General features: G+C 43.7%; 5 protein-coding genes across 5 annotated transcripts; 2 read left to right on the top strand and 3 right to left on the bottom strand.

The window, feature by feature from the left end:
* The first annotated feature begins 546 nt into the window (after positions 1 to 546).
* On the top strand, positions 547 to 3282 carry LOC113750130 (bet1-like protein At4g14600). The gene is made up of 4 exons (XM_027294071.1): positions 547 to 794; positions 938 to 1061; positions 2371 to 2427; positions 2750 to 3282. The coding sequence occupies exons 1-4, from the start codon at positions 736 to 738 to the stop codon at positions 2909 to 2911; spliced, it is 402 nt and encodes a 133-aa protein (XP_027149872.1). The 5' UTR covers positions 547 to 735; the 3' UTR covers positions 2912 to 3282.
* LOC113750129 lies at positions 2880 to 5078 on the bottom strand. Its single transcript, XM_027294070.1, has 2 exons — positions 4018 to 5078; positions 2880 to 3769 (listed from the first exon to the last, which is right to left on the bottom strand). The coding sequence occupies exons 1-2, from the start codon at positions 5050 to 5052 to the stop codon at positions 3365 to 3367; spliced, it is 1440 nt and encodes a 479-aa protein (XP_027149871.1). The 5' UTR covers positions 5053 to 5078; the 3' UTR covers positions 2880 to 3364.
* A 788-nt stretch (positions 5079 to 5866) lies between these two features.
* LOC113750188 (serine/threonine-protein kinase PEPKR2) lies at positions 5867 to 9808 on the bottom strand. The gene is made up of 4 exons (XM_027294151.1): positions 9382 to 9808; positions 8364 to 9206; positions 6789 to 7085; positions 5867 to 6521 (listed from the first exon to the last, which is right to left on the bottom strand). The coding sequence occupies exons 2-4, from the start codon at positions 9139 to 9141 to the stop codon at positions 6151 to 6153; spliced, it is 1446 nt and encodes a 481-aa protein (XP_027149952.1). The 5' UTR covers positions 9142 to 9206; positions 9382 to 9808; the 3' UTR covers positions 5867 to 6150.
* A 3693-nt stretch (positions 9809 to 13501) lies between these two features.
* LOC113749788 (phosphoribosylaminoimidazole-succinocarboxamide synthase, chloroplastic-like) lies at positions 13502 to 17771 on the top strand. Its single transcript, XM_027293638.1, has 11 exons — positions 13502 to 14017; positions 14512 to 14613; positions 14702 to 14831; positions 15066 to 15158; positions 15708 to 15757; positions 16250 to 16339; positions 16484 to 16573; positions 16809 to 16859; positions 16955 to 17001; positions 17150 to 17207; positions 17285 to 17771. The coding sequence occupies exons 1-11, from the start codon at positions 13679 to 13681 to the stop codon at positions 17342 to 17344; spliced, it is 1110 nt and encodes a 369-aa protein (XP_027149439.1). The 5' UTR covers positions 13502 to 13678; the 3' UTR covers positions 17345 to 17771.
* A 6798-nt stretch (positions 17772 to 24569) lies between these two features.
* Positions 24570 to 26840, bottom strand: LOC113750706. The gene has a single exon (XM_027294654.1). It carries the CDS (start codon positions 26838 to 26840, stop codon positions 24570 to 24572), a length of 2271 nt encoding a protein of 756 aa, XP_027150455.1.
* Positions 26841 to 27815: the final 975 nt, after the last annotated feature.

Raw genomic sequence — 27815 nt, 5'->3', positions numbered from 1 at the left:
GATCTAAAGAGGTCCAAAAAAAATTTGGAGGGGAATAAACCACTATCGACTCAAATGAGTGCGCAGACCTACACTCATTCTATACTAGAGGGACCAGATAACATAAAGAGATTCAAGAAGAATTTAGAGGGGATTAAACTACTACGGATTTAGACGGGTGCCTACGCATCCGTTGATAATACTTTTAAAAAAATCTGAAATTTTAAAATATAGATAAGAAGATTTGATCACTTAATCTACGTTCAAACAGAGGTTTAAAACTTTCTTGGTGGCCGAGTAGTGGGTTAACCATGCCTTGTTTACTCAGTAGTAATTGTTTGACTCCAAAAATTGGACCCCAACCAATATTGACTGAGTAGTATTTGTTTGACATGTCAGCAATAATAGCCGCCCTAAAAACTAACTCAAACCGTTGGATTGACCAGCCAATCATCAGAACCGACGGTAGATCACAACTCCAATTACGTCACTCAGCTCCTCCCAACCACATCCGGACACGTCAAAAATCCTCCATCACTCCTGTTGGGAAAAAAAAATTCAATTTCAAACAAAAAATAAAATACAAATAAAAACTCTCCTCGTTCGAATTCAAATCAGAAAACCAAAACGATCCAGAATTCACAGCAGAATAGTAATCACCCGACTCTAGCCCTCCGCGTTGCAGAAGATCCTCTCTTCGGCTTTCCCTTATTCTTTTTCCTGTTTCCTGTTTTTTTTTTGATCAATTTTCGTCTGATGGCATCGAGTTCTAGCAGACCCGGCGATTTTTATGGCGCCGCTGCCTATAGATCGAGGTAATCTTCTGCTTTTGAATTGGTAAAGATAATTGTAAAGTAATGATCTGATTTTGGTTTCATGTACAATATTTTGCCCTAATTTATAATTTGATTTTTTGTTTTTTAACCTATGTTATCAATTGTTCGATGAAATTGTGCAGAGAGGGTTTAAGTACGAGACAAGTGGGGGGATCAGATGAAATTCAATTGAGGATCGATCCGATTCATGGAGAGTTCGATGAAGAAATCACCGGTCTTCGTAAACAAGTTCGTCAGCTAAGGAATGTAAGTTTCTCATCGACCTTTTTCGTTAATTAAGAACATAATAGCATTTCAGCTTGAGAATATGTATAATTTGCTAGCTTTCTTCCAAATATTCTGAATTTTTCCATTTTTCCGGTCGTTTTTGGGGGGTATTTATTGTTGTTAGTTACTTAAAAGGTAGATCAGTTAGTGGTTAAAAAAATATGTTGTTGCTTTTTTCGATATAGTGATGAACTTGGAGAAATTTGGGTATTCTGTGCTTATGGCAATTGGCGTCTGTAAATTTGTTGCAATTTTTATGTACGGGTGAAAGACAAGCTGGAGAGTACATCGTGTACGAGGTATCCACCATTGCGAGATTTGAGAAAGATAAGTTTTTCTGGGTTTAGAATGGAGTCTGTGAATTAGGTTTTGTTGTTGCTGTGCCAATGCTTTGCTATCTGCCTAGGTAACTCACGGATGTTCACTCTGATGTTCATTTGTTCCTGTGATACACTTGGTAGGATGTTAAGTTTGAAATTAAAACTGAACGGCTACTGCAACACTGTGATATGCCAACCTTCTAGTTATTGGTTGTGTATGTAGATGGGAAGGTTTCATCTTTGTAGCAAAGTTGAATTTTATTTGGATTGCTGGGAGTGGATGCTTGTGATTTTTATACCTTGTCATTTAGTTGCTATTTTTCATTAGATTCTATGGATTGAGGGTTATGCATATTGATTGCATCAATATGTAAGTTATTGTTCTAGTCCTTGTAGTCATTCATACATCTTTCCATAGACAGGAAGTAGGCAAATTAGTTTTGAGTTCATAAACATCTACTGGAAAGGCTTATTTCTGTGCAAACACTCTTTTTTCCTTTTTTTTTTGTTGGGGGGGGGGGGGGGGGGTTGTTGGATACCGTTTTAATTTGTGAGTGATCACAATACCATGAGAAGCATGAATTGGAGCAAGATCATCTTGCCAAGGAGAAGCTGACTACTTGTGTGTTTAATGCTACTTCACAACATTCTATTTCTATATTTTCTTTCTCTGTGTTTTTGATGATTCGCCCCCTGGTACCACGGAAAGCTCGGGGAAGCTTTTTCTCACTTATCCAATGGTTGGATTGGTCAAATTGAGTGGTTTTTCTGCTGCTAAGTGGAGAATCAGTGAAATTTATTGGTATATTAACTATAGTTTTGAGCCTTTCCTTCAGAAACCTGCATCGCAGCTTTGAAGTTACTCGCCTTTTCAATGTTTCTTTTTTAATGCTTGTCAAGTAAACATCAGTACATGGTTTCATGTGTCCTCTATTTTTCATGCTCTTACTCTTAAAATATGTTTGCAGGTAGCTCAAGACATCGAGACAGAAGCCAAGTTTCAGAATGATTTTATCAACCAGCTGGTATGCCAAGAGCTGTAGTTTGAATTGTTTCAGTAGTTTGTTGATTGTCTACCAAGATTTTGATTCATTAATTTTACTTATTTGATCTCTTTGTCTCTATCAATTAGGAAATTAGCTCCCCTTTTTTTCTTTTTGGTGCGTGTGTGTACATGGTGGTTCGTTTTCGTGGGGGGCGGTGGGGGGCAAAGTCTAGACTATATTGCCCATCTGCATTGATTTTTGATTTACCTGTGATATATTGTGCAAACCTGCCTTCCCTCTTCCTGAAGGAAGGGATTTCCGCAAGGCAATTGGTCACTCATTTCTTGTTTTGTTTGGACAGCAAATGACACTGATTAAAGTTCAAGCAGGGGTGAAGAACAACATGCGGAGATTGAACAAAAGTATCATCAAGGAAGGCTCAAATCACATTATGCATGTAGTTCTTTTTGCACTGCTGCTGTTCTTTGTGGTCTACTTCTTATCCAAGTTCTCAAGAAGATGACGGCAGATTGTTTTTGGGATAGATTCTCATGTCAATTGTTTCAAGACCATGTCACAAGGGATCTAGTCTTAGAGAACGCAGCATGTGTCAAATGTAAATCATCTCCATGATAGTAATGCTACTTGTATTGACAGAGTTGCTAGAAAAGCATTTTCATTTCCAATCCTCCTGCCAAAAAGTAGAAAATCTGTGTTTAGGCTGCCTAATGAGAGACTACTGTGTGAGAGAATTGTCTTACTCTACTGTTAAAGTTTTGTTTAGTGGCCGAGCAATCAAGAAAGAGGAACTGATGTATAACCAAATGTGTTCTTGCCATCAAATTCTATGCTTTATGCAGTATGAATGGAATATTCATCTGTAGTTTGCTTAAACGACTGTCAACTCTTGCTAGTTGCTTGCTTATTTGATGTTTCTTGCTTTCGTGGCCCGGTGCCTGTTGCCAAAATTGACTGACTAGCAAGCACAGGCTTTTGAAGTGAGCTGCCGATCATCATCTACCTGCCTTTTGGTAGCTTCTTCCAATTTCTCATGCCTCACTTCGTGAAGGACCTTTTTGGCCCATTCGGTAAAGTAGGTTTTGTTGTGACCAACTTGTCCATCTTTGTGGAAGAAAAAGCATTGAAGTTCATCTTTGGGATTCGGGCACTCTTGGCCGTTTTGATCCCACCACGCCCCTCGGTGTTTCATTCCTGACATATTTGCCAGCCAGTGGTGGGCATATTGGCCTACTCCTGCATGCTCCAGCCATCCTTTTGGGAAGAATTCCATAATGCTGCTGTTCCTATCCATGAAGAACATGTTCGTCAACTGAGCCCCGTGTGGAGATGCCACAATGTCGCTCTTGCTCATTACAAGCACCTAAAATTGGAACAACAAATTGAGTCAATGTACCAGTAGATCCATCCGCCAACACGTTTTTACCAGAAAGTGACCGAGGCACTAGCCATTACGATGACTAAGGGAAAGACTTGGACGCCCATCTACTACTTACAAGCTTTTACTCTATGGAAAACTATCCAACATTTACAGGTGAAAAATGTTTCAGTCCCTCTCTCTGTAAATACTGAATAGAGTTCAACATTGAGAGCACGGGTATACGGGGATACCTGATCACAGAAGCTTAGATCTTCCGACTGAACCACATCGAACTGGCATCCTTCTACTGCAGCGCAAGCTTTTGCGAATATCTCTCTCACAGCCGTTGCATTCTTGAAAGACCTCGAGCCTCGTCGCATTAGCAGAGTGAACTTGATAAGTGGTAAACCTCTTTCATGGACCTCTATCCCTCTTCTTACTTGGTTGAAGCCACAAAACTTTCTGGCCTTGCAGCGTAACAAGTCAAAAGCCTTCAATTTGCTCTCCGATCCCATTGCTCCTGTATCATGCCTCATCACAAGAGCCTTCTCAAAGCAGTAAGGTCCATCTCCTTTATCAAATCCTTCCACCTTAACATCCCCATAGTTTATTTGCATCAAGTGCCCAAGCCACGATCCCATTTTGTGCCTGAGTTCTCCCCAGTGAAACAGCACCCATCTACTTGGCCTCGAGCACCCATTCTTCATAGACCATCTCACGAAAGGGGCCGCAGCAGATACTCCATGCCACAAGTTATCGTGATTGAAGTAGGTGTCTGATATAAAAGTAAGGCCTTCCAAGAGAATGGCTGATTCAGGTAGACTCTCTTTCCATGCCAATGCATAGGAATTTTTTGTGCCATCACTTGTGTCACGTCCCTTCAGGCAAAGAAGCCGGCCTCGGGATGCCTCTGAAGGGAAATACAAGTGTTCAGCTTCATTCTCCTCCAGAGTGTCGTTCAATGAACTCATGAACCATGTGTTGCCTGTCATGGCAGATTCTGAAAACCTGAGGTCCTTCAGGGGCAGGAAAGTCACCGACTGCTTTAGTTTGTCAACCAAGGCATCGATGACCTTAGTCTGGTTCCACGCACCAGCCTCTGTTTTGCACTGGGGGAAAATGGCCTTCGGACTCGAACTTGGATGGAAGGAAGAATCAAGAGTGAATGATTGAACGTAGAAGACAATTACTAAGGAGAACAAAAACTGAAAGAGTATGAGGAAGGTGATTGACCGGCATTCTTTCTTGGTCTGGGTGCAAGGTTTTTCATGTTCCTCCATTTTCATCGGGTCTCCAAGATCAATCTCGCATCAATACAGGGGCCGACTTTAAGAATTTTATCACTTTAAAGACGCAAATTAAGTCTTGAGATTGAGGCCATAAACTAGTTTAATCAAGCAGACGAAGAAGAGACCTCCAAGGTCAACGTGTCTTGGTGGTTTCCAGTCACAACTAAATTAATCTCTCGATGCCACGCACGTTCAGCAGCAAGAATACTTATATTATTTCCAAGGCAACCCACCTTTGGATCAATGTCTAATAAATGCTGAACCAAGGGGAGCTTTAATTTTGATTGTTTGACACAACCAATACTCCCATTTTATTATGGTGATCTTTTGTGGATGCCTGCAACAGGAATGTAAAAATAAAATTTTATAAGGTCTTCCATCAGCCGGCATCAACGCTAAATATGAAAGATGTACCCTTGTGGCAGCTCAGCAGATTTGGATTCTTGATCATCCATTTGCCCACGTTAGAAGATAGTTGACTTCCACCCTTCACTTCACGTAAGATGAAGTGAATGTGAGATAATTTATCACGTCCAAATCTCAACTCAAATGAGCAATGGCCGAGCACCTGTTTCACTTTCATCATGCACTCTGAGCAGATAATTCACACACTGCGCAGAACCCCTAGCTTGTTTAAACATCTTATACGGAAAGGTTAAAGAACTTGCTCAGAAAACAATGGCTGAAGGCAAGTTGGGTGGAGGTAAAGATCGACAAGTCTTGGACAAGCAATCAAGAAGCGCACTAGCGTTTTTCTTTCTTTTTAAATTCTCCAGTGCACTGGCTGCTATGCCAATCCAGCAGGGATAAATTTAACAACATAAGCAGCAAATCACTTCATTAGTCAGCACAGCATGTGCATGAAACGGGCCATACAACGTTAATCTATTTACAGATTCTCTGTATGTACATCAGATTTATTGCTTAAATCATGTAAGCAGAACTGTCAGCCTAAACCATTACAAGTCAATCTAGATTAATCCCAGAAAGTCGTAGGAGGTAGGTTATTGGGTGGAAACCCTCTTAGCTGTAGAAACTGCAGCTAGTTGGTTAATTAAGGCAGACTTGGTCCTGTCAGCTTTATGTACACGAGAGTCAAAATGCTTTGCAGAGGCTGCCAGCCTTCATGTTAGAGGAGTGCTGCTCCCGTATCGGACTGCTGGGACCATGACCACACAGCCTGCTCCTTTTAGGCTCAGATATCCTTACATGTGAAATTGCAACCGCAAGTGCATCAACTAAACCCGAGTCATCTTGCTCCCCTAAATCTTTAGGAAGACTCTCCAGTGATGAAACAGGACTTGCATCCTCAGTGGGTGTATCACCTCTTCTATTGCTATCCAGCTGCAATCTTCCTGCAGTAGCTGACATTGGAGTAGATGCGCCACCAAAATGAAGCCTAACCTTTGACTTGATAGGCAGAGTCTTCAACATCCTCTCAGTGTAGAATGAAATCCATGGATGACCTGTCATTGCATGGAATATCTTCAATGTAGGAGGAAAGCTGGTTTACAAGTTTGTGTCTAATAAGATATTGTAACTACTTCAACTAGGAAGAAAGATTTGGGTAAAGAAGCAAGTGATCAGAGGATACTAACTCCTACTTAGCTAAATTCAATATTTTCAAATATCTATTAAACAAGTGAGATAAAGGCAGCTGGTTGACGATAAAACAGAACGACGGAAAGCCAAAACCTCCAGAACAAATTAGACAAGACACAGATAAAGCTTACATAGCACTTCATCAGCAGTTATTCTTGCCGCCGCATCCCTAGTAAGAATACGCTCCAGGAGATCTCTTGCAAGTTTAGAGACTGATTTCCATGTTTCTGAATGGAAATCAAGCTCGCCATTCTTAATTGCCTCAAACACAGCATCCAAGGAGGTTCCTTGAAATGGGAGAACACCAACCAAGAGAGCATGTAAAAGAACACCAGCACTCCATATATCCACTTTCTCAGAGTAATCCCCCACTATAACTTCAGGTGCAACATAAGCTGGACTTCCAGCCAAACCAGTTAATCTCTGACCTGCTCAAACATCCCACCACATGTAAGACAAAGGCAAAGTAATCACAGTCACCATTATTGTAGACCCTTAAAAATGGCATTTACCATGAGAAAAGAAAAAGGGGGGGGGGGGGTTTGGGTGGGCAAAAAACCAAAAGCACCAATTACCACTGGAAAACAAGGCTAAAATTATAGTAGGAAAGTGACAATTGGACTAAAGACACATAGAAACAGCGAAGGAAAAGTTCTTCTATTCAAGGTAAATAATTAAGCAGACGTGAATAGCAATGCAGCTGAGCTTCTCTTCCTGTGAAAATGACGAAAACACATATATGCAAAAAAAAAAAAAAAGGAACACATCTACACAATCTTGTCTGATCTGGCATGGGGTCAGAGAGTCAATTCCAGTGGAAAATATAATTGATGGTCGAAAAAGGTATGGCCACATTGATTTTCTTCACTCTCCATTGCAAATATTGTGAATTTCTCTTCCCTAACTTAGTTCAAATGCTTTCTATTCGCTTCTGGTCATTTACTTGTCCGTCTGTTAGCAAACTCCCCCAACCCTCGGCACCTTTTCCATTTTTACCTTTTTCCCTTCTTCTTCTTCTTTAAGTCAGCTGGTATATGTAGGTATCAGTATTACATGCTCATCGGTATCCTTTTGAAAGCCAGCCAATGACTTCAACAACACTAATAGTCCAACAAAGAGTGGAAAATCCAATGATCACTTTCTAAGTCCACATTAACAGCTAGCCAGTAACTTCAACAACAGAGCAGAAAATCCAATGATTTCTTTCTGAGTGCACATTAATGCCTTGGATCTGTCCAACACCGTATCATGAGAACAAGAGTAAAGTTTTTGATCCACAAAATTGTCATAAGGTTAAGGTTGCACACAAGTAGGTAAATGGCGATTCATTCTTTGATTCAAACTCTTCCATGTTGCACTAGCATGTCGTTTCATGGAGCTAACGTTCAAGATAAAAAGCTGCCTTATCCCTCCAGGTATCCAAACTTAAATCCAAAAAAGCATTAGTGAAAGACAAAGTAAATTCAGCTACTTCCAAAGCAGCAAATCAAACTTCTGTAACATTCTGTAAAAATTAGAAACATTAAGCATTTTTGGGATCAATCACCAGAAATCAAAACAAATAAGACCAAGAAAATACACAGAGACATGATCCTACAGAGTAAGCATAAAGCGCCAAAGAAGAAAAGAAAACTTCTGTATCTATGTATAAATGCAAATCCTAATGAAAAAATTGAGTAATTTCTTTCAAGGAGATGAGATTTTACCATTGGCAATCCTCACAGCCAAGCCAAAATCTGCAAGCTTTATCTTTCCAGAAGTAGTTAGAAGAATGTTTTCAGGCTTTATATCCCTATGCACAACCCCCATTTCATGGCAATACTTGATTACCAGCATCAAGTCCTTAAATATATTAGCAGCCTGGTGCTCAGAGTACAGGCCTTCCCTGGCCATCTGATCAATCAACCTCCCACCAGAACATAGTTCCATCACCAAATGAAAACTTTCATCATCCTCATAGACTGCCTCCAATGTCACCACACCAGGATGGCCTGATAAATGCTGCATTATCTCCACCTCTCTATGAACAGTCTCCTCACCTTTCTTCAGTGTTTTACATGCGAATTGTACCCCAGTAACCTTACTCCTACACAACCAAACTGATCCAAATTTTCCTCTCCCAATCTTGTCCACCAACTCATAATCATCCTCAAGCTTATTCTTCCTACCAGTTTGAGTTGCGGTATCTATACACCCTATCTTCCGCTTAAGCCCTCGACCCGATAACCCTATGGACGAGGCCCCGCATGGTGGCGCTGTGGCAGCAATGCCAGCAAGCCTAGTACTTTTACATGACTTAACAATTTCACAACCCCCGACCCCACCATCACCCTCTTCCTTGCATCTCTTTTTCAACCTTGAATAATCTTCTAAAGAGTAATGAAATCGTAAATTCGATACCGATGAATTAAGATCATGGGATCCCTCGAAAGCCCCAATCTGTTTTGGGCCTAAAATTTCACTCCCTTTCCTCTTCTTTCTCATTAATCAGATTAAAAACTTAAATTCAAAACAAGAACATGCACCAGAGATGCTCAGGAACTTCAATCCTGCAAATTAAATTGTGAAAAAGGAAAAAAAGTAAAAACCAAAAAAAAAAAGAAGAAAGAAGATAACTTTAATCAATGACCATTGGCATAAATTAAAAAGAACCCATGATTCAGTTTTTTGCGAGAAACATACAAAAGCTATCACTTTACAAGAATTAAAGGAAATAAGACAAACCTTTCGGATTGAGGGACAAAACCCAGATGAGGTAAGGAAAGATGAGACAGAAAATATGGGATTCTTTATGGGTTGGATTTGCTTTTATGGTATAGGAAGAGGGACAGGTTGAGATCCAAAAAAAGAACCCTATATACCTTCAAGGGAAGGAAAGATCATATAGGATGGATTGGAAGGAAATTGTTGCTTAGGATTAGGAATGTTTATGATTGTGGATGATTTGGCTGTCGGAAAAATACAATGAGAGAAAAGGAACGCGTCCTATTATATTATGTGAACACCTTCAATTTGTACAGACTCCAGAAGTTGGTTCTTTCTCTAATTCCCCAAGGTTTAAGAATCAACATAGTAACAAAAGAGGATATGTAATCATCCGAAGGGAAAAAAGGATTTTTTAATTGTTAGATTTTTCTTTTTTAATATGTTTGTCTTGGGAAATGGGATTGGCATTGAGTACCGGAGTTTGCTGTGTCTGTGAGAAGGATGATACTGATAGTGATGCTGAATTTACCAAACTAAAAAAAGAATCATACATTAAAAAGCTATTTTAGTATTGTTTCCAAATATATAAAGAAAAGAAAGAGTTTAGTATTGTTTTAGGAGAAATTTGCCTAAATTGACAAATTTAATGACAAAATTAAATATTTATCATTATCGTTATTGCCTAGGAATCCGAGGGAAAGGTTTCAACATTTGAAACCTAAACTAGGGTTTGAGAGTTGAACCAGTAATCTCATTTGATTAATGTCTCCATCAATTAAATTTTATTTTGAGAACAAATTTTTAAACTTTAATACGTAGACAATGCTGGTGATTAGTTTCATTCTCGCCTTAAGATTGAAAAGTAAGAACAAGCAAATAAACATATTACTTATTTTATTCTCCTTTTTTAGTAATTTAGTATTTTGGGACAACAAGGTAGCAAATGAAGCCTTGTTTGGATTGCCGGTTTTCGTCGAAAAATTACGTCGTTTCCGTGATCACATTTCCCTATTACCTTTTTCCCTCACATACATCAAATCCTACAGTAATTTTTTCATGAAAAATCACGGAAAATGCAATCCAAACACATTGCTAGGAAGTTTGATATGTTATTGGTTTCTTGTCCATTTTGTGCACTAATTCACCCCTTTAATTTAATTCATGTTTTCCTCCTGCTTTAATTTTGGAGGCTTTAAGTCTCACAAATTCCAATCCCAACCATAGGCACCTTTTTCGATTGATTGTTTCGCCTAATTAGATATACTATGGTTTTGAACAATTGGTGTTTTCATTTGCTTTTGCATATAGATTTTAGATTTTTAATAACAAAAAAAATTTCAGATTCTACCAAACAATAACTTAGATTAATTTTGATTATTTCTATAATTACTTTAATTTTTCATAACCAACATTTCAAATTCAAAGCAAAAAAAAAAAGAAAAAAACTAAAAGTAAAAATGAGCAAATGAACCTTAATCACTTCTCATCCCTTGTGAATTTTTAAAAATTGATAGTTTAGTTGTCTTATTTATAATTCAACCATTACCTTATTTGTTCAGGAGGTTTTCTAATTTAAATTACCATTAGTTACTCTATTCATTTTAGAACTTCATTCTCGTTTGCTGTAGATTTTACAAAAAAAAAAAATGATTATAAAAAGTGATTATGACAATCAATCAATTTGATTATTTCAATAACTAGAGCATGCAATGGATCAACAAAAATGTACATATATTAATACTCATAGATGCATGCTCTATTCTCGTTTGATTAATGTACCTCATTATAAATTTTGATTCTGAATAATCAAAATTATTTAACATTTTTTATGTTGATCTATTTTTGGTTCTTTTTCTTTTTTACTTTTTATATTTCTCTTGTAGATCTCTTAATAATAAAAAATTAAAATCTGGAATTTACCGAAAAAAATAGTTACTCATTATTTTCTATACTATAATCACTTTCTTTCTATAATTTACTTGTACAAAATTTATAAGGGAAAATCGCCAATTTAGTCCCTAAATATTTTCACTAACGCCAATTTGGTCCTTTAAAGTTTTTTACTATGAAATTAGTCCTCAAAGTAAAATATATACGTCAATTAAGGACCTGCGTCGTAGCGCCGCCGCAAACTTGTCTCTTATTGAAGTAGACGGCGGTCCATTCAGGGGCTTTTTGGGCATTTCATGCACTCTCTCAAAAGTTTTCCTAATTTCGGCATATGTTGGACGCAAACCAATTTTCTATCTCGAATTGAGCTCATGATCTCCTTCTGTCCTTTGACAGCATTTTCATAGCTCTGCAAAAGAGAATCAATCCACTTCCCCATTGATCCCAGAGGGATGGAAGTAGCAGCAGCAAGGACGGCCGCAACAGGAGGAACAGCCATAGCAGCAGCCATGACTGAACATATAAGAACAGCAGCAAATGCGGCAACAAAGATAATGCTCGACAATTTTCTCCAAGCATGGATGTACTTAAGCTTTTATCAAGCTTAGTCTTTCGCATTTGCAGCTTCTCAAGCATCAGAATTTGGGCATGGGAAATTTCACTAGGCTTGACAACTGGATTAGAAGCCATGGCTACTAACTTTTTGGGCAACTGGGCATATCCAGTTGGGCAAACTTCCCTATTTTTGGGCAACTGGGCAACTAGATTAGTCACCAAATTTGAAAGACTAAGCTTCTAATCCAGTTGTTTCTCTTGAAAAAATAGATATTGAAATTTTTCTGGGAGAAACAACATATGAAGAAGATTTTTTTACCTTTCATAACAGGGTAAGTGCATTGGAACAAATCTCTGAGTAATTCAATTGGTTGTAAAGATAAAAGGCGGGGAAAAATCCCAAAAGAAAAAAAAAAGGCTTCCATCTGAAAACTCATATCAACCACCGAGAATCAACAATGGTTCTAATCGTCTTTAGTCCTCAGAATTAGGAACCGTTTCAAGTAAATCAGAGCTTTAATCCTCTGTCTGAATTCCAAATCTACTCGCTTCAATTGATAGAGTAGCTATAGAAGACCCATGGACGGAGAGAGACAGATGAGGAATTCCGGCAAAAGCTCCAAGACAAATGTGAAGGCCGGCAACGGTCAGGAGATCAGGAGAGACAGGAAATCGGGTACAAGCATGAATGGATTGCCGAAGAAAGGTAGCCATGGCGCTGTTACTCCGATGCTGAGCTAGGACGGATCCACAAAGAAGCTGTCGCCGTAAATGATCCCAACTATGAAGATCCTATTAAGAACGAAGACTGAAGATCATAAATATCATCGTCGTCGTCATCGGCTGTGATTATGAAATGTTGATCTTCTGATTTCTTTGTTTTTTAAGAACTTGGAGATGTAAATACGCCTTTGATTATACCTAGGTATATGAATCTATGGTGATCTGTGATTTACCCTATTAAACAAAAAAAAAAAAAGAATTCCAATCCGATCTTCACCAACCCAGAAACTGATCTTCCGACTTGAAAATTCCTGCAATCTCCCCTGTCGAACAACATTCAGCAAAAAAAGACGAGCTTAAATTGCCAAAGATTCATACAAGAAAATCCCCGAAAATCAAATTTCCAATACCATCACTAACCTCCAAAGCTTCAGGATCAGATAGAAAAATCAGATTTCTAAGGAAACTCAAATCCCAATCCAAAGAATTCTTCTGAAAACAACTCCAATTCCTCTTGAATATCCAGTTGCCCAAATTTCACCAAGCTTCTCAAGCCCAAATTTCGCAATTTCACCGGGCTTCTTACTCATAGGACTTCCCATGGCTTCTTCTCAAGCTTCTAAGAATTCATGGCATGAAGTGCCCAAAAAGCCCCTGAATGGACTGCCGTCTACTTCAATAAGAGACAAGTTTGCGGCGGCGCTACGACGCAGGTCCTTAATTGACGTATATATTTTACTTTGAGGACTAATTTCATAGTAAAAAATTTTAAGGAACCAAATTGGTGTTAGTGAAAATATTTAGGGACTAAATTGGCGATTTTCCCAATTTATAACTACAAGAAGGATACATCCATAGGTTCAACAACCGTACATGCACCTTGTGCCCCTACATTCCATGGGTACACTAATCGTACCTCCTGATTAATCCTTCCTTTAATCAAACACAACCAAGATACTGAGTCCTGACATACCTGCACCCTCTTGTCTTGGACTTGATGCAGCGCTCGGTGTCCCAGACTGCTATTAATTCCCGGGGGTTGCCTCTATTACTGCAGACCTGTATGAAAACGGAAACTCCCCCATCCCCTCAAAGAAAAGAAGCTTGACACTTCAGAGTTCGAAGTTCTGTTGCTTTGGGAAAGAAAATGGCCCAGAATTGTATAGGAGGAGCTCTGAGCCCTTCCAAAACCCTTACGCCAAAATGCATACCAATCAACCATCCAAACCCTTCATCCCTCTCGTCATCTTCTTTGCGTAAATTGATACTAACAAAATCCAAGAAGTGCCTTCCTCTGTCAGTTTGTATCTCTGCATCAATGTCATCAAGCCAGCAGCACCAACCGCCACTTTCTCTTGAGGCCTTGAAAACCAGTGAACACAGAAATAAATTCTTGAATGCTATCCAGAGCTCATTGAGCAATTGTTTATCTGAAACCCATCTTGATTTAACCGTTCCTGGTCTTAAATCCAAAACCAGAGGCAAGGTAACTGTTTCCAAAATCCTTTCTTTACTCGATTTTTTGTTTAGGGTAATCTTGTGGTTCTTTTTTTTTTAATTGTACTTTTTTTGTGTTTTTGTGTCTCGATGGACTTTGTATTCTTTATGAGGCGTATAATCATATATCTTACTTCTTGTCTCTGCTGCTATGCTTAGTTCAGTTATTTGATGAATGTTGGAAAAGGGAGTAAGAAAAGTTTGTCATTAGTTTGGGAGAGCTGCGAAGACTTTTTTAAAAAAAATTTTATTTTGTGTGTTGGTTGCTGCGAGTGAGAGTAAAGATAGGTTAACCCTGTTGAACACTTCATTAGCGGCTGGCCTCCTGGGGGGCCGGGGGAGCAAGGTGGGGAATGCTTTGCTGGATTGTTTTTTTTGGGGGGGGTGTGAAATGGTAGAATAAGTGGATTCTCTGATAACATAGTTGCTCTCCAGTTTCTTCGTATAGCTGATACTCAAATGATCATTTGACTCACTTTGAAGGTCAGGGACATTTATGATGGAGGAAATTATCTTGTACTGGTAACAACAGATCGGCAAAGTGCATTTGACAGAGTTCTTGCTTCAATCCCCTTCAAGGGACAGGTACATGATTCTAAACATACAGAAAAGATTCTGATTAAAGCAGAAGAATACGTATGATTGGTTGAGGCTAATGAGTGTTTTGCGGCAGGTGCTTAATGAGACAAGTTTGTGGTGGCTTAATAAAAGTCAGCACATTGTTCCAAATGCAGTTGTATCTGCACCAGACAAGAATGTGACCATCGCAAAGAAATGTTTAGTATTTCCTATTGAATTTGTTGGTGAGATATTAGTCACAATAATAGCATGACACTCTTTAAACTGTTTCGATGAATCTTACTTTTAGCTTCTGCACATTTTTTTTCCTTATATGCAATATTCTGCAAATTTTTCTGTCTCCAACTACGTGTTTGTGTAGCAGTATGAAACTATGTGGTTGTCTTTGACTTGCAGTGGCTCTCATTTCCATAGTGAGTCACAAACTAATTCACTTGTTGATTGTTTTCTATTTCTAGTTAGGGGTTATGTGACTGGAAGCACTGATACATCATTGTGGACTGTCTACAAAAAAGTAGTTCGGAATTACTGTGGCAATGTACTTCCTGATGGTGCGACATGTTACTTACTGTGTCAATTCCATCTTTTGTACAACTTCTGGTTTTTATGATTCTTCAATGAATGTATAACAGAAATGGTGAAAAACCAAAAGCTACTAGAAAATATTCTCACACCAACTACTAAAGCTGCAGATCATGATGTTCCTGTAACTCCGGATGAGGTTTTCATTTACTAAATAGAACTTGTCATTCATTAGGCATGTGTATATATTCTGTTGATTTCTAGTGTAATAAAGTAGAGACAATAATAGCCAATTGCATTTGAGTGAATTGCCTTGCTATACATAAAAAAGGGTCTATCTCATGTTGAGCACCCTACAGAAGGAAGTTCTATTTTATCTGTACAATGCGCCTGCTATTAATGTTCTGTGGGACATTGTGAAAAAAAATTCCAATTTTGCCCTCAATTTGGGCAACACATTAATGAGCATTGTTTGTTTTCCTTATCTTTAGTCGTAACCAGCTAATAGATCATACTGCTTATTTGTGCTAAAAATTTTGCATCTCAGATAATTCAACGTGGTTTAATGTCTAGAGCAGATTACGAGGAAACAAGTAAGAGGGCACTACAGTTATTTGCATATGGTCAGGTAGTTAAGTTTTGGCTTTTCTTAAGGGAAATTTGTTTTTTTATTTTCATGTAGTTTTTTTTGGTTGTGGCATGGTACATACTCATGCTTTCTTCATTTGTTTAGTTTTCTGGAAACATTTGCTAGGGACATCAGTCCACTATAGCAGAATGCCATTCAAATTGGTATTAAAATTATTCTTCATCTGATGATGTTGATATCAGTTACACAAGTTGACATGAGCCTTCTGCGTGCAACTTAGGGTTAATCATGTTGAAGTCATGTAATTAGGCAGTTTTTCTAATTCTAATTTAATGATGATGGAGAAGCAGTTACTCCGTGATATTTATTAGAAGAACTGCCTCCTTAGGAATTCTAAGCATTGTGATCATTTGTTCAAACTAGGGAGTATTTGAGAAAATGCAAGAATGATCAAGGGGTGGTGAAGTGGAGCTACCATTGGTATATAAATTCTCCTTTCCTTATCCATTTTTTTTCCATAATTAACTGCAGCGGGTGGCAATAAAACATGGCCTCGTATTAGTAGACACCAAGTATGAATTTGGAAAAGCACCTGATGGTACTGTGTTTTTGGTTGATGAGGTAAATGGTATTTTCTCTCTCTCTCTGCTTGTGAAGTGCTCGTGTTTGTGTGTGTCCTGTGCATCTCTTTCTCTCTTACACTCCCTCACACACATTTCCATGTGTAATTATAACACTATCTTGTGTTCTGATTTTCTTTTGAAGGTGCATATACCAGACTCGAGTAGATATTGGATTGGTCATTCTTATCAAGAACACTTTTGGAATGGCCTTGAACCAGAAAATGTTGACAAGGTAATGCCTTGAGGGGGGAAAAAGGTTGGAATTAAAAGCAAAACCTCAAGAAGGCGAAAAACCCGAAAAGCAAAATCAACATTCCAATAATAGAAGAAGTCATTTGTACCAAATCAAGTGTGCCTACATATATATATGTCGTGTGTGTAACTTTCTTTAATACAAGATTATACTGTTACTCTTGGAGATGCTATAGCATTCTGACTCCCATATTTTAATACTAAACCTTTCCCAGGAGTTCTTGAGGCTATGGTTCAATGATCATTGCAACCCATATGAAGATAAGGTTATTCTATTTAAATTAGTTCTCTGTGTATCATTCGAATGGCTATTCCCACTGAGTTACTCATCAGAACTGATAATGGTGATATCCTTGCTTGGGTCTTGCCTGATGCTCCAGGAGGACTGGTTTCTGAATTAGCTTGGCGGTGTGTTATTCATTCATTCACCTTTTTATATTTTGGCTCATAATGGCATATATTGTCATTTCTTATTAGTTTTTCTCGATGGAGTGAAGACATTGGCAGAGTTTATTAGTTGTGAACACATATTACTGATATTTCCTTCTAATGACAGATATATATTCTTGTTTGAGACAATAACAAATTCAAGTTTTGAGATACCTACAACAAAGGTAAAATCATAATGACTGATTTGTTATCTCAAGGTTACTAGATTAAATCCCGATATGACTTGAATGTGTTCATGCAGGAGCCAATACATGATCGAATTACCCAAAATGTTTCACAAGCGCTGAAGTCTCTGTTATAGTGTCAGAGCTTCTTGAGGTGTTCAAGGCTTAAATGTCATGATTTTCTATCAGTAGGAACAGCTGCAGCAGCGATCAGTACTTCTGTAATTTAGCATGCTTAACAGCTCTAGCTGACTGCAATGAATGGCTCAATTTTGCCTATTATGAGTTTGTAGATGGAAGCTTGATTCCTACTGCTAAGATCTTGGGTCGTTTGGGGTCACAGAACTTTTAGGTTTCTTTGAGGGGGCAATAGGAAAGTAAGAAAAAACAAAATGTGGGTTCCAGAAGAACTTTCTAGCTGAGCAGGTACTAATGTTGTGGTGGTGAGTCTGGTGACTAAGAAGCAAGCAGAAAATGATTCCTTTCTTATTTTTTTTCATTCTGTTCTCTGTTATAGTCAATGATGAAGAAAGTAGAAGTTTGGATGAAAGAGATGTGCTTCGGCCAAGAATTGGATATTCCTAAGTACTTTAACGACCTCGTCCTCACTAATACACAAAATAAGAGAAATTCCAAAAATTCCTGGCCAGATACCTGGTTTTGAGCATGGATAAAGATCACCAAGAAAGCATCGGAATTGTTTGGTCCTCAGGATTCCATTACATCACTCTTCTCTTCCACCATTCTCCTGCATTACTCAGGAATTTGGAAGGAGCCACTTGTACATAACTCTTCCACCATTCTCCTGCATTAAAACATCATCAAACTTAAACATGAAATTACCTATAAATTGTTTTCTGATTTATTCAAGTCAACGTACGTGCAAAAATATTGTAGCATTTGAGTTTTATAACCAAAAACAAAACAAGAAGCAGACATTAGATGATGGGCAATTCTGCATAAGGCTTAGGAAATAGATATGTATCGCCTCTGTTGGGGTTAACATGGATGGCACCATGAACCGTTGCTCGAGACAAGTCACTATGAGCATGCCACCAGGCCCATCACATAGTTCCAATCTCATCAGAAAGCCTAATCTTTTGGCTAAACTATTGGTAGATTTTTTTCCCCCAAATTTAGTCCCTAATTTCCATTGAATTAGTCCCTAGTTATTTTCTGTGGGCCTACTTGAAATTCATAAATCAGCAATCAATCTCAGTATTGAGAGGGACAATAATATCTGCTGGAGCAAATTATTTGGATGGTTACTAAACTTTTGCAATTGTTGAGTTTTGGTCACTGAACTATTAAAAGTCTAGTTTTGACTACTGAAATGTATAAAGTTAAGACTCGAGGCCATTCCGTTAGATTTAGCCGTTAAGTATACCAGATCTGAGTATCGACGTGATTCCCAAGACAAAAAAAGGGGGCAATTTAGGAAGTTCAAAAGTGAACATTATTCAAGGGGCAATTCAGAAAGTTCATTAAAAAGAACAACTTTGTAGACAAATCCACTGAAGAAGCACGGAACTTCCCCGGACCGAGCTGACCTGATGAGCTCGGCTGGATGGCGGAGAGTGCGCGTCCTAGGCCTGAGAGACAAACAGGAAGGTGAACTAACAAGGGGCCCTGAGGTTGTCCCCGAGGGCACTCCGACGGTCAAGTTAGTGTTCCGGTGAGTAGGGGAAGTACTAACAGTAAAGCAGTCGGGAGTAAATTGCCAATAGTGAGCGTACCGTGCGCAGTCATTGCGTGTTACTGTTTATACCTGCTAAGGAGTCCGACCTCCGTACGTTCCAGGACTTGCCCTGGATAGCTCTCCATCCCGCACTAAGGGGGATTCTCCCTACCCTCTGCGGGGCAGCTCCCGGGAGCCCTGGGGAACCCTAGCCATCGTGTAGCCTGGGCTGGTCCCCCATGGACTCGGGGTCCAAGCGCAGCTCAGACCGCCCTGGGTTGCCACGTGGCCAGGCCCAGGAAGGGCCTCTGCATCCACTATTCCCCTTACCAAACTCATTGAACTCCTTGAAACCATTGGTGGCATCCTTCAGTTCTGAAAGCCGGAACACTTGGGCAACCCTAAGACATTGGACCACACACGAAGGAGGATTTGGATCACCATTGACTTCAATCTCCTGCTCAGGTTTGCCAATGGAGGAAGCAAAATGTATCTTTTTTCCTCCTCCTTTTGCGGATGTGACGCGGGATAAGAGGTACCAGCCAAGTAAAATCAACATGAATCCTGAAGCAGAAGACCCAATTATAAGCAGCAATTCACGCAATTGATGTTGGTGCTTTGGCTTCATCTCCGGCGAAAATTGGAGCCCATAAATATCCCAGCAAGAGTTGTTTTGGCAGAGGGAGCAAGCCGTGCAAACCTTGTCAGCATCCTCAGTACGAGCACTCGAAGTGAAAAAATCCTACGGAACAATTCTGCACACAAGGAGAACAAATCTTGAGATCTTTCCGAACACACTAGTTGGTCAGATCTAGCTCATTGAGAATGCTAGCATTGAAGGCAAATTTTCCTTCACCATAAGTAGCAGGGCTGCATAATCCGGGACTGCATAACTGCAACTGAGGATCATAATCTAAAGGTGGAGTACCATTTGCAAACCAACAATCAAGTACTACATTAGCCTTCCTGATGTCGCAGGTAACAAAATCTGTGGAAGCAATGGTAACTGATGCGACTGTCGAAGTGAAGGTCCGACCTGGCCTGGTGCCGGGGGAGCGAGCTGGAGCGTTCGACCTGCACGTGAACGAGCTGCGGGGCGAAGTCCCCTGGAGCAACTCCGACGGTCAAGTCAGAAGAAGATTCGTGAATAAGAGGGTAGAGTTGGTGCTATGAATAGCGTACCTTGTATTTTTCCCATGCGTGGTATTTATAGGACCACCAAAGGTAGTCTTCTAGTAGAACAGGGAGTCCTTATGGGAGCAGAACTCTCCCTAGGGCTCCATAACTCAGCTAAGGCGTGCTTGGGCTCTGCGGCCTGCGCGTCCCATCTGCTTGGGGAGACCGCGCCCTCTGGGCCCCCAAGCCGACCTGCTGGGCCGAGAACCTATTACTAGCCGAGCTTGCGGGCTGGGCCGACGTGCACGTGGGCCCCACTACACTAGCCCCCCCTCAAGTCTAGAGTCATCGATCGTGCGCGTGAATCTAGGCCGAGTTCCAGGAGGTCATGTCAGCTCCTTGTGGGACCCCCGTCAGAGAGGGGCGCAAGCAACCGTCGCGTCAGTTCGCGCCTGTCACCTCAACCGTCGTCTCGGCTAATTATGGCGGTCAGGAACGGTTCCCCATAAACTGCTCGAATAAATGCGCGCCCCTTCGCTTTCCCGCGCTGTCGTCGCCTATAAATAGGATCCTCCAAGCGTTATTTTCACTTTCCTTCTCTCATTTTCTCAGTTCGCTCCTTCACTCCTTAGTTCGCTGCTTCATCCTTTTTCCTTCGAGAACACGTCGGGTTGCCTTGCCCTAGGAGTCCAGAGCCAGTTCGTGCATTACCTAGATCAGCCTTCCACCCGATCTCCTTCCATCAGTAAGTCCCCCTTTCATTTTTATGTCTTCTTATAGTTCTGATAGTTCTGACGTCACCAGTTCAGCCCATAGGCATAGAACAGCTAGCCCCATACTCTTAGACAGCAGCTCCTCCGGTTCCCTCAGCTCTACTCCTTCTATTTCGTTTGGGCCAGAACCCATAGTTTCTCCCAACCCGTCTCCTGCTAGAATAATGAACCCAGCCGAGCAACCTGCCCAGCCTCTGGTCGAAGCCGCTGAACAGGTAGCTCCAGATCAGATGGTGGCAGGGACCTCGGGGGGGCCGAGTGGCGACTTTGGGGAAGTCGACACCATCCCCCCAGCCCTAGAGCAAAAAGACGTTGACGAGCTGGCGGAAAAATATGAAATCCCGGTCCAATTCGAGCCCAGGGCCGCCCGCCCAGGGGAGGTCGCCAGCCGACCTCCTCCTGGCTTCGTGGCGATCTACAGGGACCAGCTGATGGCTGGTCTCCGCCTGCCCATTCCCAATTTCCTCTTCTTTATCCTTACCTTCTGGGGCATTCGCATAACTCAGGTCATCCCCAATGCTGTTCACTCCATCATAGGCTTTTTCATCCTTTGCCGAGCACTCGAAATCCCCTTTTCTCTTGACCTGTTCCGAGCCTTCTTCCAGATGAAGGTCAGCGGGAAGGTGCCTGGGTGGTTCTACTTTGCCCGGCGAAGTGGAGCGAAAACCCCCACCCGCGAGCTGTTCACGGGGGCACCTTCTTCTATCAAGGACTGGAAGCCCCAGTTCTTCTTTGTTAGGAACTTAGGCTTCCCTCCCCTTACCTGGAGGGCAGAGACTCAAGTCTCAGATCCCCTTCCGTCCCCGCTCCCCGTGCCCGAGCTTAGCCGCCTACTCAGCTCGGACGCGAAGCTGGACGTGAAGGAGCTCAGCAACAACCAGCTCTGGGCGGCGGGGTTGATCCGAGCTAGCTCCTCGGATCCCTCCATAGAGGATAGGCCACTCTCGACAGACGAGCTGGACGCCTGTAACTATCCTGACCTTCCGTTCATTTTCTTTTATCATCATTTTTTTTTTCAACTACTGATCTCTTGGCCTCCTGTTTGTGCAGTGAAGCGATTTTCCTCACTTCTGTCCATCGGTGGCACCAGCAACCCGAGCGCTGCCACGCAGACTCCTTCGGCCATCCCCGCCAGCTCGGTGCCAGCTCCCATACCTCAACCAGCTCCTGCCCAATCCTCCAAGGCGGTTGAGGCGGGGAAGAAAAAGAAAAAGAAGACAACTGCCAAGAGAGCTAGGGTGGAAACGCCCTCGTCCCCAACTCGGGAGGAGAGGTCGACACCTGAGACTGCTCAGGGTGGCCACTATGGCGTGAACTCAGCCGAGGAGCAAGCCCGAGCTGAGGCTCCTCCTAACTTGTGGCAACGCCAGAGCTCCTTGCTCTTCGACCCCCAGACTCGGCTGACGACGCACCAGCACCCCATGCACTTCTGCCCCCAGTGGAAGCTCTCCATAAATGACCGAACTCAGTTCCCCGAGGTGGCACGGGAGCTCGCTCACGGGGCCATCCTCCCACGGGACTACAACTTGACCAAGGCCATGGAGCCAGCCGACCTTCTCAACTACTTCTATACAGGAACGGCGCAGGTAAACCTGGTTGGGTCCGAGCTGGCCAGGCGCTACGAAAGCCTGCTTCCCCTGCTGCATGAAACAAAGACGGCCAACGAGAAGTTGCTCAGCCAGAACGAAGCAGCAGTGGCCGAAGCTGAAGGTCTGAAGAAGCAGCTCGCGCAAGTCCACACGAACTTCGAGCTAGAACTGAAGAAGAACACCGAGCTGACCTCCCAGCTGAAAGAGGAACAGCAGAAGGCAGCTGGGTTGTCTGCTCAGGCAGAGGCAGCCAGGGCTGAGGGAAGCCAGGAGGGCGTGCGGACCTTCCTCCGGTCCGAGGAATTCAGGGGCGACCTGGCCATCCTGAATACCCCCGTTCTGCAGCACGGGTATTCCCAGGCCCTGCAGGAAGTGCAAGGGTTAGGTCTGCCCGGGTTCGATCTGGGAAACTTTCCCAGCTACAACCCCCTGGCCGTGGAGCAGCTCGACCGCCTGGTGGAGGGCTACACGCACGGACGGAAGCTGACCGACCTGGTTGCCGACCCCCTGCTGCCAGTGACCACCCCCGAATCCGAGCAGGAGGAGGAGGAGGGTGAAAACTAGAATAGGGCTTAGGGTAGAACCCGAACTGTCAGTAGGCAGTTTGTTTTGTATGAGCTCTGCTCTTCGTTGTACAGTTTTTATTGAATGAAATGAAAGCCTTCCTTTTGCTTTATACTTAATCGCATTTCGCAAAGCTTCTCACAATAAGACATATCAGTTCGGCCTTATGCCAACCTAAGTGAGCTATTCTCCAAGATGAAAATAACTTATTAGCTAAATACATTAACATTAACCAAAGTCTTGACCTTGAAGCGAACTGCCATGCGCGAGCTTAACGGAAAATCCTCAGGTTGGAATTGTGCCAAGTACGCGGGACCTCCTCGCCGCTGAGGTGAGTTAGCTTGCAGTATCCAGCTCGGTCTGCCTCCTTCACCATGTAGGGTCCCTCCCAGTTTGGATCCAGCTTGCCCGTGCCCTGAAGCCGACTTACGCTGCTCTTCCTCAGGACTAGATCCCCTGGCTTGAAAGATAGGGGCCTCACCCTAGCATTGTAGTGTCGCGCAACCTGTCCCTTATACTTAGCCATGCGTATAGCCGCCTCTTCTCTCCTCCCTTCCAGCAAATCCAGGTTAAGACGCAGCTCGTCTTCATTGTCCTGAGCTATGAAGTTCTGAACCCTGCCCGAAGGCACGCCTATCTCTGCAGGAATTACGGCCTCTGCTCCATAGGTCAGAACGAAAGTGGTCTCCTGAGTGGCAGTTCGGGGAGTGGTTCGATAGGCCCATAGTATGGTGGGCAGCTCGTCCAGCCACCCAGCTCGAGCGGACTCCATCCGCGTCTTCAAACCATGCAGGATAGTCCTGTTAACGTTTTCGACCTGCCCATTGGCTTGGGGATGGCCTACCGAGGTGAAGTGCTGCCGGATCCCGAGCTCCGTGCACCAACCTTGGAGAGAATTGTCTGCGAACTGTCGTCCATTGTCTGAGACTAGGACCCGAGGTATACCAAATCGGCAAACAATGTTTCTCCAGAGAAATTTCTGAACCGACCTGCTGCTGATGGTGGTAAGGGGCTCGGCCTCCACCCACTTGGTGAAGTAGTCCACAGCCACCACCACGTGCTCATAGCCCCCAGGAGCTCGGGGGAACGGACCCAGCAGGTCTATCCCCCACTGGAAGAAAGGCCAAGGGCTCTGAATAGGCACCATTTCCTGAGTTGGGGCGTGGTGGATCGGAGCGTGTAGTTGGCAGGATTTGCACCGAGCTACTAGTTCGGCAGAGTCCAAGAAGATAGTGGGCCAGTAATATCCAGACAACATTCCTTTTTTGGCCAAAACTCTTGGTCCGACGTGATTCCCGCAGATACCTTCATGCAGCTCACGCAAGATATATTCTCCTTCCTCCGGAGTCACGCACTTCAACCATGGACGCAGATAAGATTTCTTGTAAAGCACCCCATTTGAGAGCTCGTATCCCCGCGATTTAAGAAGGATCCGTCGTGCTTCCGCCCGACTTGAGGGGAGCTCTCCATTGGCCAGGTATCGCACGAGGGAATCCATCCAGGAGCTCACTACTTGAATAACGGCCGCGTCTACCTGATCATATGCCCGACTCCTGACGACCTCCACCAGGACCTCTTTGTTCAATGTGCCCACCGAGGTGGAGGCGAGCTTGGACAGTGCGTCTGCCCTCTTATTCTGGCTTCACGGGACCTGCTTGAGCATGAACAATTTGAACTGAGCTCTCCGTGCTGGCTCGTTTAGGCCCGATCCAACCCTGACCGCTCGATCAGGTCGCTCTAGGCAAATGGGCACTTCAACCAGACTCTCGTCCGTTTCCAACCTCTCCTCCTTCTCAATAGGCTCCCAGGGCTCCAGAAGGACTGTCTGCGCCACCAGCTTCTCCTTACCCTTAAGGGTGGCGATATAGCAGGCTCGTGCTACCTCCGGGTCTCCCAGCACCTCGGCCACCCCATCAGACGTTGAAAACTTCATGCTGAGGTGCAAAGTTGAGCAGACAGCTCGGAGTGCGTTTAAGGTTGGACGCCCTAGTATCATGTTGTAAGAGGACGGCTCCTTTACCACTGCGAAGTTCACCGGAATAGTTCGGCACTTCGGTGATTCCCCAATAGTGACCGTGAGAGTTATCATTCCCTCCGGTCTTACGGGCGGACCTGCAAAGCCTATCAGGGGAGTACGAACTGGGATGAGCTGCTTGTCCTCCAGCTGCAACTCTTTAAAAGTTTTGTAGTACAGCACGTCGATGGCGCTCCCGTTGTCGATGTATACCTTCTTTACTTTGTTGTTGCACGTGATGACCTCTATCACAATTGCCTCATGATTGTTGGAGGCTAAGGGTACCGCGTCCTCTGGTCCATAGACGATCTCCTCGTACATCTTCAAACGTTTGTTCGAGCTCTCCCCGCTGGGAGGAGGCCGATTGTTCCGCCGAGCTGTATGGCTATCTCCCCCTGCAGGTCCCCCTGCGATGGTGTTGATCACCCCGGCCAGGTTCTGAACCCCCTGCTCCGGAGTCCGATCATGGGGACCTCGAGGTCGGTCGTGCGAGCTGGTCGCCCGGTCTCGCTTGAACCCCCCTGGCCTCTGATCTGCTCGTCCGTCACGGACGAACTGCTCGAGATGGCCTCTTCGTATCAGCTTTTCGATCTCCTTCTTGAGGTGTCGGCAGTCCTCAGTATCGTGTCCGACGTCTCGGTGGTAAGCGCAGTACAGGTCCTGATCCCGTCTGCTTTTGTCTCCGGCCAAGGGTCGGGGAGGTCGGGAAAGCCCTTCCTGCTCCATCACCGAAATGACCCGAGCCCGGGGGGCCGTGAGGGAAGTCCAAGGCTTGTCCCCCCCTAATGGCCGACCTCTAGGCGGGTGGTCATAGGTAGTCTTCCGCCCTTGGTCACGTCGCACGTCCCCTTGGTCGGTTATCCTTCGGCGCTTGTCGTCCCTCTGCCTCTCCTGAGCGCTCTTCAAGCGGTTGGCCTCCTCAGCATTGGCCTTCTCATGAGCTCGATCCAGCATCTCCCGAACTGATTTAGGCGGTCTCTCCACGAGCTCGGTGTATAACTTCTGCTTCCGTAGCCCGTTAATGAAGGCAGCCATGACCACCTTGTCGTCTCGGTCGCGGACCTGAAGGGATTCGTTATTGAACCGCACCATGTATTCCCGCAGTGATTCCTCGACCCTTTGTTGGATGGTCATAAGGTGGGCGGTGCTTTTAGAGAAGGCTCGTGAGGAAACGAACTGTGCCGAGAACAGTCGCGCGAGCTGGGTGAAAGAACTGATCGATTTGGGTGGGAGGCCCTGGAACCACTGCCGAGCCCTTCCTTCTAGGAACATCGGGAAGGTCTTGCATCTGACCGCATCCGCGGCCGTTTGTAAGCGCATCTGCGTCATGAACACGAACAGGTGGTCTTCCGGATCCGTAGTGGCGTCGTAAGATTTCATGGTTGAAATTTTGAACTTCGCGGGCAGTTGGAATTCCTCGATGTCAAGCACAAAGGGGGAAGCGATGTACCTGTCCGCCTCCGGGTCGAGCATTAGGTCCAGCTCGTCCCGTACCTGTTGCCGCTCCCTCCGGGGGGAGAGCCTCCGGACGGGCTCTGGATGTTCAGTCCGGGAGTTCTTGTGAGATGGCTCTACGACCTCGACCTGCTCACGCGTGAGTTCCCGATGCGCCCGCTTGGCCCCGGGATTGGGACTCCCAGTTCGGGACTCTGACAGGTCGGCTCCTTGGACTTTAGGCTCCTTGTCGGACTGACCCCCCGATTGCCCTTTGAGGTAGTTCATGATCGCCTCGAAGGTGGGCAAGTTTGCTGCCACCGTTTGAACTAGCTGTTCGGGCGGAATTCGTGAGGGCCCCGCCCCTCCTTCTTCAGGTGTTGGATCCCGATGAGAGTGTTGAGGGCCACTTCGCTCCATCCCTTTGGATCTACCAGCGTTCCGTTGCGACCTAGTTTTTGGCATGATTCGCGAAAAAAGTAACGTGTTTCCCACAGACGGCGCCAATTGATGCGACTGCCGAAGTGAAGGTCCGACCTGGCCTGGTGCCGGGGGAGCGAGCTGGAGCGTTCGACCTGCACGTGAACGAGCTGCGGGGCTAAGTCCCCTGGAGCAACTCCGACGGTCAAGTCAGAAGAAGATTCGTGAATAAGAGGGTAGAGTTGGTGCTATGAATAGCGTACCTTGTATTTTTCCCATGCGTGGTATTTATAGGACCACCAAAGGTAGTCTTCTAGTAGAACAGGGAGTCCTTATGGGAGCAGAACTCTCCCTAGGGCTCCATAACTCAGCTAAGGCGTGCTTGGGCTCTGCGGCCTGCGCGGCCCATCTGCTTGGGGAGACCGCGCCCTCTGGGCCCCCAAGCCGACCTGCTGGGCCGAGAACCTATTACTAGCCGAGCTTGCGGGCTGGGCCGACGTGCATGTGGGCCCCACTACAGTAACAAAACCAGAACTCTTTGGAGACCAAAGACGAATTAAAGTTCCCCCAGCATTCAAGTCCGTGATCATCTTCTTGAATCCCACAAAAATGTTTTGCTCCAGCTACCACCGAAACTAAGCGAATCCCATCTGGTAGAATGCCAAAAGAATCATTATTACCTCATCAATTGGGCTAATTACTTAGAATAGAATATAGGTTAAAAAAAGAAAAGTCAGACATTTACTGATCTGACACAGGATGGATACAAATCTATGGGTGCCGGACTGACTGACATCAAAATTTTTTTATTTTTTTATTTTTTTTTAAAAGATGGCAGGTGCCGGGCAGTGTCAACCCGGCACCTGACATCGAATTTTTTTTAAAAAGATGGCAGGTGCCAGGCTGACACAATCCGGTACCTGACAGAATTTTTTTTTGAAAGATGTCAGGTACCGGGCTGACATGACTTAATTATTTTTAAAAAGCAGGCCAGAGCTGTCAGACCAATAAGTCGTGTGC

The sequence above is a fragment of the Coffea eugenioides genome, chromosome 10, assembly GCF_003713205.1.
Source record: "Coffea eugenioides isolate CCC68of chromosome 10, Ceug_1.0, whole genome shotgun sequence".
In the NCBI taxonomy this organism is placed as follows: Eukaryota; Viridiplantae; Streptophyta; class Magnoliopsida; order Gentianales; family Rubiaceae; genus Coffea; species Coffea eugenioides.
Note: the sequence above shows the minus strand (reverse complement) of the source record. Positions and strands in the feature narration are given on the sequence as shown.

Bases quoted from the DNA above. Each gene is read 5' to 3' on its own strand.
- LOC113750130 (XM_027294071.1), top strand. From the start codon at position 736: ATGGCATCGAGTTCTAGCAGACCCGGCGATTTTTATGGCGCCGCTGCC. The intron at 1,062-2,370 runs GTAAGTTTCTCA...ATATGTTTGCAG, and splicing joins AAGTTCGTCAGCTAAGGAAT to GTAGCTCAAGACATCGAGAC. The intron at 2,428-2,749 runs GTATGCCAAGAG...TTGTTTGGACAG, and splicing joins ATGATTTTATCAACCAGCTG to CAAATGACACTGATTAAAGT.
- LOC113750129 (XM_027294070.1), bottom strand. From the start codon at position 5,052: ATGAAAATGGAGGAACATGAAAAACCTTGCACCCAGACCAAGAAAGAA. The intron at 3,770-4,017 runs GTATCCCCGTAT...TTCCAATTTTAG, and splicing joins ATCTAAGCTTCTGTGATCAG to GTGCTTGTAATGAGCAAGAG.
- LOC113750188 (XM_027294151.1), bottom strand. From the start codon at position 9,141: ATGAGAAAGAAGAGGAAAGGGAGTGAAATTTTAGGCCCAAAACAGATT. The intron at 7,086-8,363 runs GTAAAATCTCAT...ATGTTTGAGCAG, and splicing joins GGCTGTGAGGATTGCCAATG to GTCAGAGATTAACTGGTTTG. The intron at 6,522-6,788 runs GTAAGCTTTATC...ATGCAATGACAG, and splicing joins AACTGCTGATGAAGTGCTAT to GTCATCCATGGATTTCATTC.
- LOC113749788 (XM_027293638.1), top strand. From the start codon at position 13,679: ATGGCCCAGAATTGTATAGGAGGAGCTCTGAGCCCTTCCAAAACCCTT. The intron at 15,758-16,249 runs GTAGTTAAGTTT...AATTAACTGCAG, and splicing joins AGTTATTTGCATATGGTCAG to CGGGTGGCAATAAAACATGG. The intron at 17,002-17,149 runs GTGTGTTATTCA...TTCTAATGACAG, and splicing joins GTTTCTGAATTAGCTTGGCG to ATATATATTCTTGTTTGAGA.
- LOC113750706 (XM_027294654.1), bottom strand. From the start codon at position 26,840: ATGCCAAAAACTAGGTCGCAACGGAACGCTGGTAGATCCAAAGGGATG.